Source organism: Rattus norvegicus, chromosome 1, assembly GCF_021556685.1.
Source record: "Rattus norvegicus strain SHRSP/BbbUtx chromosome 1, alternate assembly SHRSP_T2T, whole genome shotgun sequence".
Lineage (NCBI taxonomy): Eukaryota > Metazoa > Chordata > Mammalia > Rodentia > Muridae > Rattus > Rattus norvegicus.
Window position 1 is genome coordinate 189,887,309 of NC_141534.1, and position 18,945 is coordinate 189,906,253.

The 18,945-nt window shown below is 44.4% G+C and overlaps 1 protein-coding gene across 12 annotated transcripts in view; it reads left to right on the plus strand.

Moving 5' to 3' along the window:
- Prkcb (protein kinase C, beta) overlaps nucleotides 1-18,945 on the plus strand; it is a 331,348-nt gene that overhangs the window by 126,289 nt on the left and 186,114 nt on the right. For 9 of the 12 annotated variants that reach the window (XR_015664618.1, XR_015664941.1, XM_087624875.1 and 6 more), the window contains 1 exon segment: nucleotides 9,917-9,999. Coding sequence is in view for 6 of the 12 variants with exons in the window: in XM_087624875.1 (XP_087481001.1) it covers nucleotides 9,917-9,999 (83 nt within the window). In the remaining 6 variants the exon portion in view is untranslated. 12 annotated transcript variants of the gene reach the window in all.

An 18,945-nucleotide genomic window follows, 5' to 3' on the forward strand; every position in this document is an offset into this window, starting at 1 on the left:
AGGTAGTGACTGTGTCCACACACTGAGTCAGGATGAACTCAGCAAATCCTCGTAGCAACTCTCTTATAAAAGGTAGAATTATTGCCCGTATTTTGCACGCCGGGTTTTTGGGACAGAGCAACATAAATGAGCATCTTCAAGGTCACAAAGTTGATAAGTCATGGTAACTGGTAGAGGCCATTTGGCTACAGAGCTTGTACTCTGAACATGCACCCCCCCTCCCCAATTCTGGAAGAAAGTAAATGAATCTCTCTTAAGAGAATAATGTATTCCATCCCCTGCCGCTTCACATTCGCACATGACATCTCATTTAGATTTCTTGACAATTATGTGGCATTGCAGTCCTATCTCTTCTACGGTTATGGAAACTTTGGCTCACAGAGACGAGATATCAAGACAGGCTGATGAGGCTCTGGGGAGCCCAGCCGAGGCTTTATTACCAAGCCACCCTCTCTGAGTTCCTGAGGGCGGCTGAGGGAAGCCGGTGGGGAATGCGCAGGAGGATCTTCTGCAGAGGCTGTTTCGCAGGAAGAGTCAGTGGGATTTAGCAAGTGACTGAATGGCAGGGTTGAGCAGGGCGGGGGAGGAGCCCTCCTGGAACTGGGATGAAAGACAAACACACGTGTGCCTGCACCAGTCAGGTGTGTGGGCTCCTGAGGAGGGCAGGCCGAGTTTCCAAAAGAGTGTCACCAACCACTAACTGAACGACCTTGGGCAGATGACCTGTGAGCATCAGCCTCCCTGGGGATAGAATGGAAATCCTTCTCAGGGCACAGGTTTGATTAAGTCTCAGGTTTCACAGACACATGTGTGAAAACCAGTGTCTGTCTGTCTGTCTCTCTCCCTCCCTTCTTCTCTCTTCCCTCTCTTTTACCCTCTTTCTCTCTCCCAGACAGACAGACATCTTGCCATGTATCCTAGGCTCACCTCAAGCTGGAACTCCTCCTGCTTCAGCCTTCCAGGCACTGGGATTCTAGGTACGTGCCATCACATATGCCCCCTAAGTTCTTCTCAGTGCCAGTGAGGTCAGGTACTGGGAGAACACCAACCAGACTGTTGTGTTTCAGCTAGGGAGGGAGGAATCCTGCCTCATCTTGGGCTCTAGTTCATGTCTGACCTAGAAGGAAAGGGCGATCCTTCCCAAACAAAAACCAAGATCAAGTCAAGCGAAACCCGTGTGCTGTCAACTGCAAGCCGGATGCCCTTTTCCCTTTTTTCTTTTCTTTTTTTTTTTTTCTTGGAGCTGGGGATCAAACCCAGGGCCTTGCACTTGCTAGGCAAGTGCTCTACCACTGAGCCAAATCCCACCAAGCCCTCACACATATGTCCTCATCTGAGCAATGGTATTGTAAGAGCAGGTATTATTATTTTCAATAATTTATTTATTTTTACTCACTTTACATCTTAATTGCAGCCCCTCCCAGTTGTACCTTTATAGACCCCCTATGACTCCCACCCCTTCTCCTCAGAGAAGGGGAGCCCCACCTTGGTTACCACCCTACTCTGGCACATCTAGTTCCAGCAGGAATAGGCACATCCTCTTCTGCTGAGGCCCAACCTGGAAGTCCAGGAAGAGGAAGGGGATTCAGTGGCAGGCAACAGAGTCAGAGACAGACCCCACTCCAGTTGTTAGGGGACCCACTTGAAGAGCAAGTTGCACATCTGCTGCAAATGTGTAAGGGGCCTGCATGTTCTTTGCTTGGTGATTCAGACTCTGTGAGCCCCTGGGGCCTAGGTTAGTTAACTCTGTGGGTTTTCTTGTGGTGTCCTTGACCCCTCTGGCTCACTCAGTTCTTTCCCCCAATCTTCCAAGAGACCCCCCAAGCTCCACCTAATGTTTGGCTGTAAGTTTCTGCATCTGCTTCTATCCTCTGCTGCATGAAGCCTCTCAGGAGACGGTTATGCTGGGCTCCTGTCTGCAAGCAGAGCAGAGCATCATTCACAGTGTCGTAAGAGCTGGTATTATTGTTACTTCCAGTTTGGAAAAGGGAATTGAGGCTCAGGGTACAAAACGCATATCTATAGCCTCCAGCTTATGGGGGTCTAATTGGAGGTTTAAGCTGAGACCCACCTGGTCCCTGAGGTGTGATTGACATCCTCTGTCAATGGTAGCCTTCCTGAGGGCTGGCAGGCTTGGGACATCCTGAGAGAGGTGAGAACCTACGGAAGTATTTGGGGTCTCTCAGTACTCAAGAGCTCTTGTCTCCTCCCACCATAGCTAGCCACAGTAATGTTAGGATTTCTATCTCACATTGATAGGAATATGATGCATGAGTGGACACCCAAGGATGCTAGGTTTATACCCAGTGAGAACTGGATGGAAGTAGGAGGTCAAAATCAAAATGATGAATAGAATCGTGTCCCTCTGTACTGTCCTATTCAAAGTACGACAGTGCTGTTGGTGCTGGGAGTAGAGTAGAATTGCAAACTCGACACTTTCCTGGGACAGTTACCCCACAGAGGTCTGTTGGGAGTGTCTCTTCAGCTGTCTGGTGTTTATAGCATCAATCACACGCTCCTAATTCTTAGCTAGTGTATTAGTTTCCTCAAGCCCTTGTAACACATTCAAAGACACCCAGGTGCCTAAAATGGTACAGAGTTAGTGTCTTACAGCTCTCAAGGCCAAAGTCTAAAAATGGCTTTGTTAGGACTAAAGTCAAGGTGTCAGCTGGCTGCTTTCCACATGGGAGACTAGAGGGGACACTCTGTTCCTTGCCTTTTCCAACTGCTATGGGCCACCCACAGTCCTTGGTCACGTTCCTTCCCACAAGAACAGCATGCCAACCTCTGCTACAACCATCGAAGTTCATTCTCTGACTGACCCTTCTGCATCCACATAAAAGGAGTCTTGTGCTTCCATTGAGCCCACTCCAATAAGTCAGTGTCTCTCCCCTCTGCAGAGTCCTCAGCTTAATCACATCTGCAAAAGACATTTTCCCCCCAGGAAGGTTAACAGTCAGGGTTCCTCCAGATGGGAGGGACATAGGCATCTTGCTTCGGAGGCAGCTGTGTTAGCCTTTATGGTCTTTCATGTACAAGGAAAGTGTGGAGATTCACAGAGCTGGGAACCTTTCTCGCTCCTCACTGAAGCTGAGTTGAAAGTCCCCTCTACATGCGTGTGTTCTACCTTTCCCCTGCTGTTCTTATCCGTCACCTAGTTCAGAGGCATTTGTGTTTGGAACCCTACCCAGTAATCTACACAGGTCTCTAGACTGGACTGAGAGGGTGACAGGCTGCAGACTTTTGCACCCAGGACCTTGAGGAGTAATAAAATACAGTGTGGAGCGTGTAGGACTCTTGGTTTCCTCCAGCTACCTTCGTGGAAGTGGGACCTGGCACATTCAGCAGCTCTGAAATGCCTCCTTTTTAAAGAAAAGCTTGGCTGCCCCTGAATTTGCCAAACAGAAATGAGGGGGTGTTTATTTGTATCACAGAGAGATTTAGTTTGTTTCTTAAAATAGACAACCCTAGTCCTCTTTAAAAGCGTGTTTTAGTTAATGGGGAATTTGATTTGCACAACTTTGGAGAAACAAATCACTTAAGGGAGTTACCTGCACTGCAGGTCTTCAGTTTCCAAAGTCTGTCCCCATTGGGGAGAGGGACACGCCATTCCGGCCACTTGGCCTATTGGTTCCTCTTCACTGGGCCAGATCATTTATTTTTGTGCTAATTGGAAGGCTGCCCAAAGAGACCTTACCCATGGAGGAATTTGGAGGAACCACTCAGGAGCTACCCCTACCATGGTGTGATAGGGGTGTACTTCTTCTCTTTCTGCTGCTCCTTCCTTTGTTCCTTCACATACCAGACATTCCTTTATTTACTGGCTGGCATTAATATCAGCGGTGACACCAGGAACTGCAGCAAACACCAGAAACCTTGGAGAGGATGTGCTAGTTATTCCTCGTTTCCTGTCAGCAGGAGGAGGATGAAGAAGGTCCTGACTCAAGCTTTGGAAGTTTTGAAAAAGGATTCTAGAATAAAATTGCTATTTGAAAATAGGGAAAGAGACTTTCCTTATTCACTCCAGATTAAAGAAGAAATTCATACCATAATGATGGACCACTTAGAAACATAATAATGACACTAAATAGAAAACTTAAGTCCAGCCAAAACTCTACTTAACAGAAGAGTTCTGAGTCCAAAAATCTCTTTCAATTTTAATGAAGATGAATGGGAAGGTATCAACTGGATTGTCCGTTCAAGCAGCTCCGGGAGCGGTATGTGCTAGGAGCCGGTATTTGTTGGGCGTTTGAGGTTTAGATAGCACAACTCCAAGGATAGACGATGCCACCATGATATAGGAACTGCCACCTTTCAGAGAGGACACAGAAGCACAGGGAGGACAGATGACATAACCAGAACATTCCACATTCAAATGTTCAAGGTCCGAGCAGGCCCTGAACATAGTGAAAATCTGTCTCAAAATAAAAAGGGGTCAGGGAAATGGTTCTGTTGGTAAACTGCTTGTTCAACAAGCAAGAAGACTTGCGATCAGCTCAGCAGCACACATGTAAAAGCCAGGCTTGGTAGCTCATATCAGTAACCTAGCACCCTTGGAGAGTGGTAGCTCCTACCCTAGAAGAATCGGTGCTAGTTAGTTAACTAACTAACTAATAACTAGCTGACTAACTACCTAAGTGAAGTGGAGAGCTACTGAGGAAGATACTCAACACTGACATCCAGTTTCTACAAGCCTGTGTATACCACACACATACGTGTGTGTGTGTGTGTGTGTGTGTGTGTGTGTGTGTGTGTGTGTGTGTGTGTGTGGAGAGAGAGAGAGAGAGAGAGAGAGAGAGAGAGAGAGAGAGAGTTAGTTCGTTCAGTGTAGAGCAGTTATTTAGTATGGAAGTGGCCCTGTGTTCTATCACTGGTACCGAAAAAGAAATACATTAAAAATAAAATAATAGACATCAGAGATGTGGCTTATAAGATGCTACATCGTAAGTACACAGGCAATTTCCAAACTATAGACACAAACTAAAGGACATTCTGGGGAGTCATGAAAAGCAACTTTGGTGGTTGTGAGAAACTCGTAGAAGGAGGGGGGAGGGGTGATTCTGGCTGGGAAGGACAGCTACCGGCCCTTTATTTCCTGGTGTTCTGACAGTTCTAGATGTAGAAATACGATAAGGGGGAGGGGCATATATATGAGAAAGGAGGAAAGGAAATATGATTACTTGGGATAATGCAATTTTCTAGGTAGGATTCTGAAGGCAACTAAAAACCCGTATCAATGATTATGAGTTTTGAAAAGGCTACAGAACCCTCACAGTGGGATTTGCATTACTCCCCTGTCTATAGACAGTAGCCAGCTGGAAACTACAATGAAGAAAGCACATTAAAACAGGGATCTCTTAGACGGTCCACTGTCAGCACCGCATCGGGACAGTGTGGAGAGAGTGAAAGGCTCTCTGGGAGATGTGAAGCAAGAATTTTTAACAAGGGAGCAATCAATTCCTGGAGGAGTGACTTGTTTTTGTAAAAGTGTCAGCTATCTTGAATTTTAATTTTGAAAATGTAAGGCCAGTTCTATGAAAGCCCTAATTATTTTGTTTTATTTTATTTTTGGAGAACGGGGATTGACTTAACGTGGGTCTAATGCAATCCCCACTGGTATTTTAAGAACCTTGATAAACTGCTTCTGAAGTTCAGTTGGACGGATAAACCCACAGCAATAGCTAAGAAAACATTGAAAATAGGGATAATGAGGGGCCCCAGTGTGGCACAATGTGTTCTAAAGCTGCTGTAATTGACCCCCCTCTTGCCCTACTTCACGACAGATCAGGGGACAAAGCTAAAGGCCTGAAGATAAGCTCAGCGTATATAATTATTGAACACTTAATAAACTTGGCATTAGAAATCCATGCAGAAGGACAGAATTATTCAATCAAGGCTGCTGGGACAACTGGGTACCTATGGTGGGGGTAAAGTCTAATGTTCACAGACTCCAAAACGTTACAGAGAGATTAAAGATCTCAAAGTAGAAATGGCACCAAATGTAGATGTGAAAACATTCTCACATGCATGACTTGGGAAACAGAGAGAGTCCCCGGCTGGTTGTCTGTTCAAGTGAACCGGAAGTGCTTTCTTTACACTAACTTTCCTTGCACTGCTTTAAAAGCTGTATATGGAATGTTTGATCTTATTTTAATTGTTCATTTTTTTATTGTTAATATTTATAGTCTTATACATGCTGGGAGAATGTTCTGCCTTTGAGTGTCACCCCAATTGTAATTCTTTTTTTTAATTTATTCATTTATTATATATAAGTACACTGTAGTTGTCTTCAGATACACCAGAAGAGGGCATCGGATCTCTTTACAGATGGTTGTGGTGAACCACCATGTGGTTGCTGGGAATTGAACTCAGGACCTCTGGAAGAGTAATCGGGTGCTCTTAACTGCTGAGCCATCTCTCCAGCCCCCCAATTGTAATTCTTAAGCAAATGTATTATCACAGTATGTGAGCGTGTGTGTATGCATGTGTGTATGTGTGTGAGTGTGTGTGAGGGGTGGTGTGTATGTTGAATGTGTGTGCATGTGAGTGTGTGGTATGTGTGAGTATGTGAGGGGTACTGTGTGTATGTGTGTGAGTGTGTGTGTGTGCATGTGTATATGTGAGTACATGATTATGTGTGGTGTGTGTGTGAGTGTGTGGTGTGTGTGAGTGTATATATGCATGTGTGTGTGAGAACGTGTGTTGAGTGTGTGTGCATGTGATTGTGTGGCATATGTGAGGGGTGATGTGTGTATATGTGTGTGTGTGAGTGTGTGTATGCATGTGTGTGTGTGGTGTGGGTGAGAATGTGTGTTGAGTGTGCATGCATGTGAATGTGTGGGGTATGTGTGAGTGTGTAAGGGGTAATGTGTGTATATGTGTGAATGTGTGTTTATACATGTGTGTATGTGTGGCATGTGTATGTGTGGTATGTGGTGTGTATGTGTCTGATGTATTTGTGAATGTGTGTGGTGTGTGTATGTGCGTGTGAGGGGTGGTGTGCATATGTGTGTGAGTGAGTATGTGTGCATGTGTGTTCATGTGTGTATGTGAATGCATGTGTATGTGTGGTATGTGTGAGTGAGTGTGTGAGAGTGTGTGTTGAGTGTGTGTGCATGTGAGTGTGTGGGGTGTGTGTGAATGTGTGATAAGTAGTGTGTATGTTTATGTGTGCATGTGTGCATATGAGTACATGTGTATGTGCGGTGTGTGTGTATGTGAGGGATGGTGTGTGTATGTGTGTGTGTGCATGTGTGAGTATGTGGGTTCATGTGTGTGTATGTGTGGTGTGTGTGTGAGTGTGTATGTGTGGTGTGTGTGGTGTGTTACTGAGTGTGTGTTGAATGTGTGTGGTGTGTGTGAGTATGTGAGGGGTGGTATGTGTATGTGTGTGTGTGCATGTGTGAGTATGTGTGGTGTGTGTGTGTGTATGTGGTGTGCTTATGACTGTGTGTAAATGTGTGTATTTGTGTGAAGGTCAGAGGACAAGAGTCAGTTCTTTCCTCTGGGGTTGCTGGGATTAAGCTGAGTTTGTCAGGCATGTCCATCAAGTGCTGTCCCTGTGCAGCCACCCTGCCAGCGTCTCCATCATAACTGTTAGCACACTTAAACTAGTCCTGTGTGCCATTCATTAGTGTGCACAGTCTCCTTGGGGAACACAGGCTGCAGCACATTCAACACTCCCAGCTTGTGTTCTGTGTGTTAGCCCCTCTCTCTGTTTCAGCCTCTGTCTTAAAGTTGTATTTTATGGAAGAATCAAGCATGTATAAAAAGAAGACAGATTGGCATTAAATTCTCATGTGTCCACCAGGAACATGTAATAAGTCATAATGATTAACTTTCTTTTTTGTCCTTTTCCTTTCTTCCTTTTTAAAAAAATCTATCACCCTCCTGAGCGTACCAAATTACTTTGAGCTGAGTATTGTATCCAGAGCACTTTTAGGTTGCAGCCCTGAAAGATGAAGATGCGGTTAGAATAACGACCATGCCACTGTCATACCAAAGGCATCTGTTCTCTAACATCAGTAAGGGTAATTGCCTAGTATCATAAAAAACAAGTGAATAGATCCATTTTCCTGCTTGTCTTGGTGGATTTTTAATATTGCTGGTTTACTCAAAATTAGGATTCAGATAACATATGCATAATGCTTGTGAGCAAGATGTTTCTTCTATGTCTTTGGATGTAAGTTTTCCTTGTATTTTCTCCTTGTCCTTTTCTTCCCTCCTGTTTCTCTTGTTGGAGAGCCCTTATTGTTTTTGTGTGTGCAGCTGCCAGTGTTCTGGGACTTGCAGGAGGGGGTTGTGACTGCCTCTAGGTAACACCAACTAACTAGTTCCTGGCCTTTGTACTTCCTGTGATGTAGTAGAACCCCGCTAAGACTATCCTGTGACAGTGTTCACAGACACTGTGACGATAGGCTCACACAATCACATCTCTATGAGCAGCTTGAAATCGTCTCTTCTGTTTGTTGAGCATGTGCTTTACAAAAGCTCTGAGCTGGTTCCTCACTCAGCGCATCCTCTAGGAGCCCAGGAGTCTATAGAAGACTTGAGAAGCAGCACTGTAAAATGTGTGTTTTATTATGTGTTTATGTCTTCGCTGGCTGCCTCTTGTCATGTAACCCCCAGATAGTGAAGCTGTATCACCGATGCCTTGCACTCACGAGGTTGCAGACGTATGTTTATACATGTTTGGTTGCAAATTACGAGCCATGTTGCGGCCTTCCTCCTCCTCCACCTTTACAACCCCTCCTCCTCCTACACTCCCCTCCGATCTCCTCCACCTTCTTCTCCCCCTTCTCTTTCCTCTTCTCCATTTCCACCTCTTTCCCCTTTCTCCTGCCCTCCCTTTCATCTTCCTCCTTCCTCACCATGCTACTCCCTCCTTCTCTTCATCCCTGAGTTTCCAGCCTGCTAGGCAGGCTCTCCACTCCGAGCTCCGCCTCCAGCTTGGAGGCTGTTTCTTCTACTCCTACACTGACTTGACACTGATCTGGTGAGAGGAGCACGCCTCTGCCATTCTTTCTCAATGTTCCTCCACACCCTTCCTGTTCTAATCATCCCTCCAGGTAGGAGTCTAATGTTTAAACACACATGTTCCTTATGTATTATGGGTCTAAATATCCGCAAAGGACTTAATCTGGTACTTGATCTAAAAAACAGCATCCTATTTCCAAGCCAATAAAAGACTAGGCAGGCACTCTAAGTGATCTTCAAGAGGCTGTAACTTGCAGTATATATGATTCTTAGCACACTAGATAAATTAATTTTCCATATGTAAAGAAGTGTGTGTGTGTATGCACCTACGTGTGTGTGTGTGTATGCACCTACGTGTGTGAGTGCATGAGTGTGTGTGTGTGTGTGTATGTGTATGGTGAGCCTGTGTGTGTGCATGTCAGCATGTGCATGTGTGCAGTGGAGACAAATAGAGGTGAGTGCATGTGTGTATATTTCTTTTTTAGAGTGTGTGTGTGTGTGTGTGTGTGTGTGTGTGTGTGTGTGTAAGTCCAAAGCTGACATACCCTGTGTTTCTCAATTGCTTTTCATTCTTCTTCAGAGACAGAGTCTGTCTCTGAATCTGGAGCTAGCCAGTTCTAGCTAGCTAGCTGACTCTAGGGATCCTCTGTCTCTGCATCCTGGGGGATACTGGGATTAAAAGAGGCAACCTTAAAGGCCGAGTGGAGTCTGGGGATCAAACACTAGTCTTCACAATTGTGTGCTAAGTACTTTATCCACTGGGCTGTCTCTCAAACCCCTACTTAATTTAGACATCTAATGTTTGTGCAATATGTCAGTTACATCAGTGCACCCAACAGAGGGCACGAGGGAGAAGCTGATGTTATTTTGCATGACATCTTCATCTAGAGCAACCTAATGACTTCTTCCTTCTTTGTCTCCCCTGTGCTTTCTTTTGCAGTCTGCTGCTTTGTTGTACACAAGCGCTGCCATGAATTCGTCACGTTCTCCTGCCCTGGTGCAGACAAGGGCCCGGCCTCTGATGTGAGTACCTGGTGATGGCCACCCTTCCTGGTTCACAGTCGCTTTGATGGGTTTGCTTTCAGTAAGGGAAAGTGGAGAAGGGGTGTGGCTGGGCGGAAACAACCAGGTCCTCACTCTATGATCTTGCTTAGTGACTTTACCTTGACACTAGGGCCTGGTACTCAATGAACAGTGTGCCCATAAGAGGGAACCTTTTCAATACATTTCCTAGTTCTTTGCTGAGAAGTCTTAATATCAGGATCCACAAATCAGAGGAATGGGGAGGGTATGTGATCCTGCTATTAATCATTCTAAATTATTAGTTGGCTACAGTAGCACACTCTGAAACCCCAAACACACAAAGGTGGGATTGTGAGTTATGGGTTAGCCTGGGCTACATGGTGGGATCCTGTTTCAAAAACAAACTAAACAAACCAACACTCTGAAACCCCAAACACACAAAGGTGGGATTGTGAGTTATGGGTTAGCCTGGGCTACATGGTGGGATCCTGTTTCAAAAACAAACTAAACAAACCAACACTTAACCACAGTGCGACCATTGCAGGCTGGACAGAAGATGTTTGTAGGTAAAACAGATCAGTATTTTTCTCATCAGTATTTACTCATTATGTAATTTAGTATGGATTGAGAAAACAAATTTGGTAATGATTTCGGACTTCTGATTTAGATATAAAAATTCCTATCTAAGGAAAATTATTTTGGTTAAGTAAAGATAATTCAGTTTAAAGATGATTAAGTCAATGAGAAGATGGTTGACCTGAGGCTAGGGCAAAGCACTTGGTGTAGGTTTGTCTGAAATTTGGGTTTTTGTTAGTTTCCTTCACAATAGCCATTCTCAGCCCTAACATCCTTCCTTCCTTCTGCTGGCGGCCACCACTAATGCTAGATGGTGAAAATACCTGATACTTGCATGATGAGTCAAGATTTCTCAATGGAGCTCCTGGGAATCTCCTCCACTTCTTGGCTCAGTATTCCTGTGTTTGATTTATTTCTAGGAAGAACACGAATGCCTTTCCTTTCCTCTTTTATCAGCACAGCCACTCCAGTGACCATAGATCATAGTGGCCAGAAGAGTGGTCTGTGCTGATTGGCAAGCTCTAATCATGTGCGGTGATGGTCTGAATGTGTCGTCTCTCTCCAAATTCACGCTGAAATTCTAACCCTCTGGTCTTAGAGACAAGACATTTAGGATGTGATCAGGTCAAGAATGAGGCACCTTCATGGATGGATGGCATCCATGCCTTTAGGAAAAGGACCCTAGAGAGATGCCTTACCCCCTCCATTATGTGAGGTACACCAAGGCATTAGCAATGTAAAAAGAAGTGGGTTCTCACTAGACACCATGTCTGCCATTCTTTGGACTTTGGACTTCTTGGCTCCTAAAACCATGAGAAATACATTTTTGTGATTTAAAAGTCACCTGTTTTAGTTTGGTAGCCCAAACAGACTGAAACAGGAAGTTTTGTGCCAAGAATGGTGCTAGATGAATAGAAATTCAGACTCTGGAATTTCTGGAATTAAGGCAAGGTTCTCAAGTGGATGTAAGGATTCTCAAAATTAGCATCAGTGCATGCTGTTTCCCTGATGACCAAGAGCCTGTCACTCACTGGTGGTAATTAGAGTGGTCCATTCACAATGACACTCCTAGTGACCCATCTGCAAACATGTGGGTTCCTCTCTCTAAGAGATGGTCCTCTGATAGCCTAGAAACTTCAGCTCTTCAGGGAGAAATTCTTCCACAGTCCTACTTTGAGTTTCCTCTGCCTCTGAGCCAATGAGCCAGGATGAGAGTAATGGAACTTGCTGAATTTAAGAGTGGTTCTGTATAGCGAGGGAAAAAGAAAGATGTGCTTGAAACAAAGGGTTTTTTTTAGTGCATCAACATGACTTGTGGTTAGGGACTATAGAAAACTTTTAAGTAGCCAGAGTGAGACAGGCTAACATGACCCATACCCTTCAGAAATGAAGGTTTAGACCGCCAGCTGAGGTACTTGGTTCACAGCTCAGGGAGTGTGAAATGAGTAGAGGAGAGTTACAAGCAAGTACCACCTACAGCCTTGCAACCAGCTCTAGAAATGAAGACTGTAATTATCACGTGTGATTGTATGAATACATTCTGTGTATTTATGAACCTCTATTATACAAATATGTTTTCTTTCTCCTCATAGTCTTTTGGCATGTGAGATTAGACATACTGACTTCATATCAGTACTTAAGTTGCTAATTTTTACATCTTAGTATTTAGGTACAGAGTCTCAAGAGATGAGTAATCAGGTCTTAAGGCCCTTACCTCATTCCCCAGGGAAGAGATCAGTTTGTGAGATTCAGATCTAGGGGTTGTCAAGTGAAATTATGATGTCCTTGTTATTTATTTTGAAATTAAGTGTAATTCAAAGAGGTAGATATCAAATTTAGATAGGATGGGCTTACAATGGTTGATTATTTTTCAAGTATCAGCTTGCTTGGATTAAGGCATGTCGTGAGAGCTAATAAAATGATGTCTAGGCGGGGCTTTGAGGGGTTTTCCAGAAGAGCTTAGTGTTCAAGTCATCTGTATGAGTGGGCAGCATTTGGTTTGTTGAAGACTCAGGTGGAAGGAAAGGGCAGGCAAAAAGTGAGTTCACTCGGTGTTTGAACTAGGACATCTGTATTTCTTCTGCCCCCAGTGTCAATGCTCTCAGGCCTGAGGCTTTCAGATTTGTTCAGGATATACACCATGGGCAATTCTGCCTCTCTGGCCTTTGGACTTGCCTTTGATGGGAATGTGCTGCTGGCCCTCTTAATTCTCCAGTTTACAGACAACAGATCATGGGATTTCTCAGCCTCCATCATCATGTGAGCCAATTCACATAACCAATCTAGATATCTATAGCTACATCTTTCCTCTTGGCTCTATTTATCTGGAGAATCTCAATGCATGTATCTACTTCCAGAGATCAGAGTTCATATGCTTATCCCATGGTTAACGAGTGAGGATAGATGGCCTCTTAGAGGAACCCTACAATAGAAGTATTGTACATTGGCTAAAACTATAGACTATAAATAGAATGTAGATTCAGCCCTCCTAGATGTAAACCCGTATGATCTTAGGATAGTTATTTTAAAGCTCTTAAATTCTTCAGCTGAAAAAATTGGGTAAAATAGTAGCCTTTACTTTACAGTATTGTTATGAGTGTCAAATGCATCAATATGTCTGGAACCTCCTAAAACAGCCTTTGGTGCAAGATCTTTATATAGATGATGATGGTGGTGGTGATGGTGGTGGTTATTACAATGATGATGACGATGATGACAATGATGACTACTCTAGTGCTTGTGTGTGGGCAGTAAGATCAGAGCAAGTAAGTCTAGAGAATGAACAGGCTTTCTACTGACCATCTGGCAGTTTTTTTTGTGTGAAGGCTTCATGGGCAGCATAAGGAGTAACCCTTCTCTGTATGAATGGAAGAATGCAGACATTTCTTGCTATAGGCATGGGGAGAGCAGAAACTGCTCCCCACGGTCTCCACGCATAGGATTTGGCAGCCTGACTGCAGCGATGATCTGCGTGCTATTCCAAGAAGGTCTGTTGGCAGCAAGAATGACGAATTGGTCCAGACTCCTGAACTGGCTTGACTCGGTTCATTGACCTTTTCTCTGTCTCTGGTTGGAGGTGTGATTAAAGACCTGGGCTCACCTGCTTGTCCACCTGGACAGGCTCTCTTTGGCTGCTACTGGTGCTCAGGCAGGTCTAGAGGGATGCCCTCCCCTCCTGTGACCTTGAAATACCGAGGATGCAGCAAGCTTATGAAGCAGAAATTGCATGTTTGTCTAGGGGAAAGGATGCACAAGACCCCAGCCTCTGTTTTCCACTATTCCCAGCACTACCTGAGCAGGGATATATTCTAGACATCATTATAGGCTGATACTTACGTGACTGTCTCTACAGATGCAATCAGACTGTGATATACCAAGGCAACTTTATGAGCCAACCACTGTCCCAGTGAACCTAGCTCTTGATGGGTCCGTTCAGTAGCAGTGAGACTAGACAATATACACAGCACTCACCGTTGGCGCCATACAGCACAAAACATGGCAGAGTCTATGAATAATGTCTCTGGTCCTCCATAGACCTTTCTCTCCTCCTAATATTACATACAGATTTTTAAAAATTATTTTTATGGTGAAAAAAATTATTTTTATTTTAAATTTTTTTACAATATACTTTGATCATATTCTTTTTCTTCCTGAATTCTTTCCAGATCCTACCCACCCAACTTCATGTTCTTCTCCCCCTCTCTCGAATAGGAAAAACAAAACAAAATAAAACAAAACGAAACAAAATGAAACGAAATGAAAAGCAAAACAAATAGACAAACTAAAAACAACAACAAACGAATAAGGAAAAAAATACCAGAACGAAACTTTGTCTCCTCCTCACTCTAAGCTATGTCAGGAAAACTCTCATTCTTCTTGCGGGGCGGGAGGGGCTCTTAAGAGTCATTTCTCTAGAGCTGCCAATCACTTTCCTCAGGGGCAGTGTTACAAAGCACCAAGGCTATGGATCATGCTCACGGTCTCCAAGGTCTCAGAATTAGGGAGGAGATATCACTGAGGGATGGAACTAGGGGGAGTCACGTGAGCTCTTTGTCCTGGGGGTTTTTCTGTGCTTGTGGGTATCTGATGGATTGGCTGGTGGCTAGGTGCTTGAGGATGAGTCCTCTCATGTACCTGGCAGTGGGCAGGCTGCTGGTCCAGGTGCCTTGCTTCTCCATCCTTCATTCTCTGGCTAGTGTTCGGGTTGTTCCTATGGTCATTTCAGGGTTCCAGGAAGCATTTAAAGTCTGTTCGTTATGTTTGCTAATGCCCTATACAAAGGTTATCTCATGCTCAAGTCCAGACAAGAGTGGTAAAAGACAGACTTGACTGCGTCATTAATCTGCTGCGTTTCCTCCATACGTGGGGAGCCACTGTAGAATAGAACTCTAGAGGCCATTGCCCTGGGTCTTTATTTTTAGAAGATCTGCAGGTTTTGTTGGGATTCCTAAAGGCATAGATGACCTCATTAAAAAATGCATCCCGCTCATTCCATACCCCAGATCCCAAGCGGATTTCGCCCTTGCTAATTACAAATAAGTCCTATGGCAGTCCAATGAGCCTTCTCGTGGAAACTAAGAGTGTACTTGGGAGTCAGACATACCTGAATTCGGGGCCTGACTCCACCCAGATTCTCATTAGCAAAATTTGGGCATGCCATTTTACTTTCCTGTACCTAAGTTCCTCTATAGATCAGGGCCAACCACGTGGGCTCATAAGGATACTTTTTAAATGTATTGAAAATGGGAAACGGCTGGCAAAGACAAATGGGTTAACAGCAGAAACACTCACAAAGCTCTTGCTTGAAAGTGACTCACACCGTGCATGGCGAGCCTTTTATGCAGTAGCTGAAGGTACCTCGCTCCCTGCTCTGCGTATACTGAGAATCCTCTACATTCCCTGGTCCAGAGCAAACAGCACAATATAATTATGTTTCCATCTCCATCTTCATTATTTTATATAAAAGCTCACGTTCTGTGATGCAGTGCTGCCCAGTTCAGGCTTTGCAGCCAGGAAGCTCCAGTGTCAGATTCCGAATCTGCCATTTATTGCTCCTGTGACCTTGGGAAAATTAGTCAATTTGGATAACCTTTAGCTCCTATTGTTAAAATAGGGAGGGCAGTGGCTAAATCCTAGGGGGTAGGTGTCATGAGTATTAGCTGAGAAAATTGCTTGGACCACACCTAAGATAGTGTCTGGCCCAAAGCAACGCTCAATAAATGGTTTTAAAATTATGATTAATATCTAGAGGTGTCTCTACTGCTCAGGAATGGAGGCAGGCCACCCTCTGACCCAAGGAAGAATAATGGCTAATAAAAATAGCACTAAGTATTGAGCGGGTGCCCTAGGCCAGGCCGTTCAGAAGTGGAGAAGCACTCCCGAGGTGGTTTGTCAATATTTTATGGTCTTAGAAGTAGTTTGTGATTTGCAAATGATGAAACCTAACCCTTTTGCCCTAAGGACGACAATTCTAGGAATTCTCGCTGAGGGGTTATTTAAGGATAGGCACATCTGTTTGGTTAGAATGACATTCATTGCATCAGTATTTATAGCGACTGAAATTTGGAAATGACTCAAGTCACTCCTGATGAATGCTTATGTAAGAGAAAGGCACCGCATCCTCATAATGGAATCCTGGCCAGCAACTATGGATCGGTGTCTGGGGCGGCAGAGCAGGTGCAGATCTTGGCCGAGCCGGTTCTTATGCAGGTACTCATGCCTTTCAGAATGAATCAAAATGCATGCTCGGCGTTTGCACATTATTATATGTAAATTATACTTTAATAAAAGCCAGGCTGATTAAATGTTGGTTACCTTTAGAAGCGTGAGGCATCAAAACCACAGAACTGTTGTGTTTTTATAGTATTTAAAATATCATTTGCAGTATCACGTGCACTCTTTACTATTAGACATGTGGTATTTAATATATAACATGCCGTTCTCTGTACACATGAAAACCGGAGGCTACATTTCTGAAACATGTTTTGGTGGCAAGTTTTAACCCTGCTCTCTGAGTTGGGTCTAGTGGCACATGCCCGTGATCTCCTCACTCAGGATGAGGCGGGAGGATGGCAAGTTCAAGGCCAACATGGGCTGTACAGTGGAGACCCCATCCCAAAACACATCTGCCTTACTTTCTTACTCTAGTATTTGCATGGAGAACTCTGAAGGTCACTTGAGGATGCTCTGAGGCTGGCCCCTCTGGTTTTAGCAGGTAGTGGTGGTGCACAGCACAGACTCAGGCTCCCACATCAATTCAGTCAAGACTGAGCACCCGAGGTAGCTCAGGGCCAACAGAAGTACTGTAAAGAGGCTCCTAGAATTGCTCCTGAGATTCCATCATCTTCTAGTGTTCCTGATAATATTCTAATGGTCCATGTGTCATAACCTCAATTCACCTGTGGCCCTAGAGAGGGCAAGGAAGTCTTGACTTCATTAGGCTTGGTCCCTTCCATTATGGTGGGAGTGGCAGTAAGGGGAAAAGGCTTACCTCACCCCATGTGGTAACATCCAGTTTGCTCAGCTCAGGAAAGCAACCTAACAGCTGCTGTCCTCTGAAAGCCTGCATTGCTCTGCTTTATATAACACCAAGGGCGGGGGTGGGGGGGCACCTGCAGATCATTGCCAGCATGGAAGCCACAGTTAGGGCTGTGATGTCACCTCCTGGCATCACCATCACCTGGACCAGAACAGCCATGTGACTTCCTTAAGAGGGGTCTCACAGATTAAACAGTGCAGTGTCTTTTCCCTCTTCTCTCCCTTCTCTCTCATTTATCTATTATTTATTAACATCAGAGAGTACACCATCTTGCTCAAATTACATCCAGTTTATATAATACTGCCATCTATAGTTTCTGTATCCACAGCCAAAACACTCAGTAACCAAACTGTATTACCCAATGCCAAAAAAGGGGTCTTAGGGGGTGATGGTGGAGGTGTCTGGAGAGTTGCCTTGTTTAGGTCAAATTTCCAAAAGGCTGCCACATATACATGCTTTTTAGTCATTCCCAAGAGCAGAAATTAAATCTGAGGACCAGCTGTATAGAATAAAAAGGAGCTTTAAACCAGCAAACTGGTTTCTGTGTGATTTTCAACTCCCCTTCCAGTGGGATGACTACTGGATATGTTCTACAGGTATGCTACACATCTCTACTGGTGGGTCTCTTGGAAGTCCCACTCTGTGGACAGGGGCAATAGAAAGAAGCTGACACTAGTCACCCTTCCCCCAGGAGAGAACCAATTAACCCGCCTGCAGCCAATCTGTGTTATTTAGCGATTGTCTCAGAGTTTTCTGTAAATTGTAAGAAAGTTAAAGGTATGGTAGAGAGAAACTAGATCTTTTCTCCCCACAGTGTGACCAAACTCTAAACTAACCCATTTTCCTTTGTAGATTTCTGTCCCCAAATTTCTTTTGGAATCCAGGGAGGCTGAGGTAGTGGGGCTGTGGCACTAACCTTTGTCTCTAGTTCCATTACTAGTTAGTGATGGGTTACATCCACTCGAAACCGCCTTTAGTTATCTAGACCGAGAAGAGTCCGTTGGCTAGGATCCAGTGCACTGCTGAGTGCTGAAAGAAAACTTGAGCAGCTGTGTCAGTTCCGTCTGATTTTGACTCTAGTGTCATGTCGGCCCTAAAAGTCAAAATGGCCGCAGGGAATGAGGCTGTTCAGTCAAGCTGATGCTCCCTAACCAGTCAGGGCCCATTCTTTAAGGAACTCTCTAGAAGACGAGGGAAGAAGCTTTTTCAAAGAGAACAGAGGTCATGGTGTAGAAAAACAGAGCAAGATAGCAAGATGTCAGCCGAACAGAACCAAATACCATGTGCCCACTGAAGTTTCTGAATACTGGGCTGAAGAGATGGCTCAGTGCTTAGAGTGCTTAGTGCTCTAGCCAAGGACCCAAGTTCAGTTCCCAGCACCCATATCAGGTAACTCACGACCACTTCTAACTCCATCTCCAGGGCTTCTGATGCCCTCTTCTGGATTTTTTCTCTGGACACACACACACACACACACACACACACACACACTCACACCCCTTTAAAAAGAAAGTTTCTAAATGCTACTTTAAAAAATTAAGTCCAATGTCCAGGATTACCTCAGTAATCTATTAAACGTCTGAGTATCTGTGATTAAAAATATTCTCAAGGAATTCTGATTGGTAGGTGGGTAATAGAAGTGTATAAGTGATTTGTATGTTGGTTCTGAGGTCCAAGTGGTTGGGTTTGACTTCCAGGTTTGTCTCTAACACGGGCTAGCTACATAACCTTTCACCTCCATTTCCTTTTCTGGAAAAGGAAGAAAAGAGCTCTGGCCTTGTAGCATGTGGATGGGGAGTAAGTGGGATAAGCAGGGAGAGAGACTCTCCCCG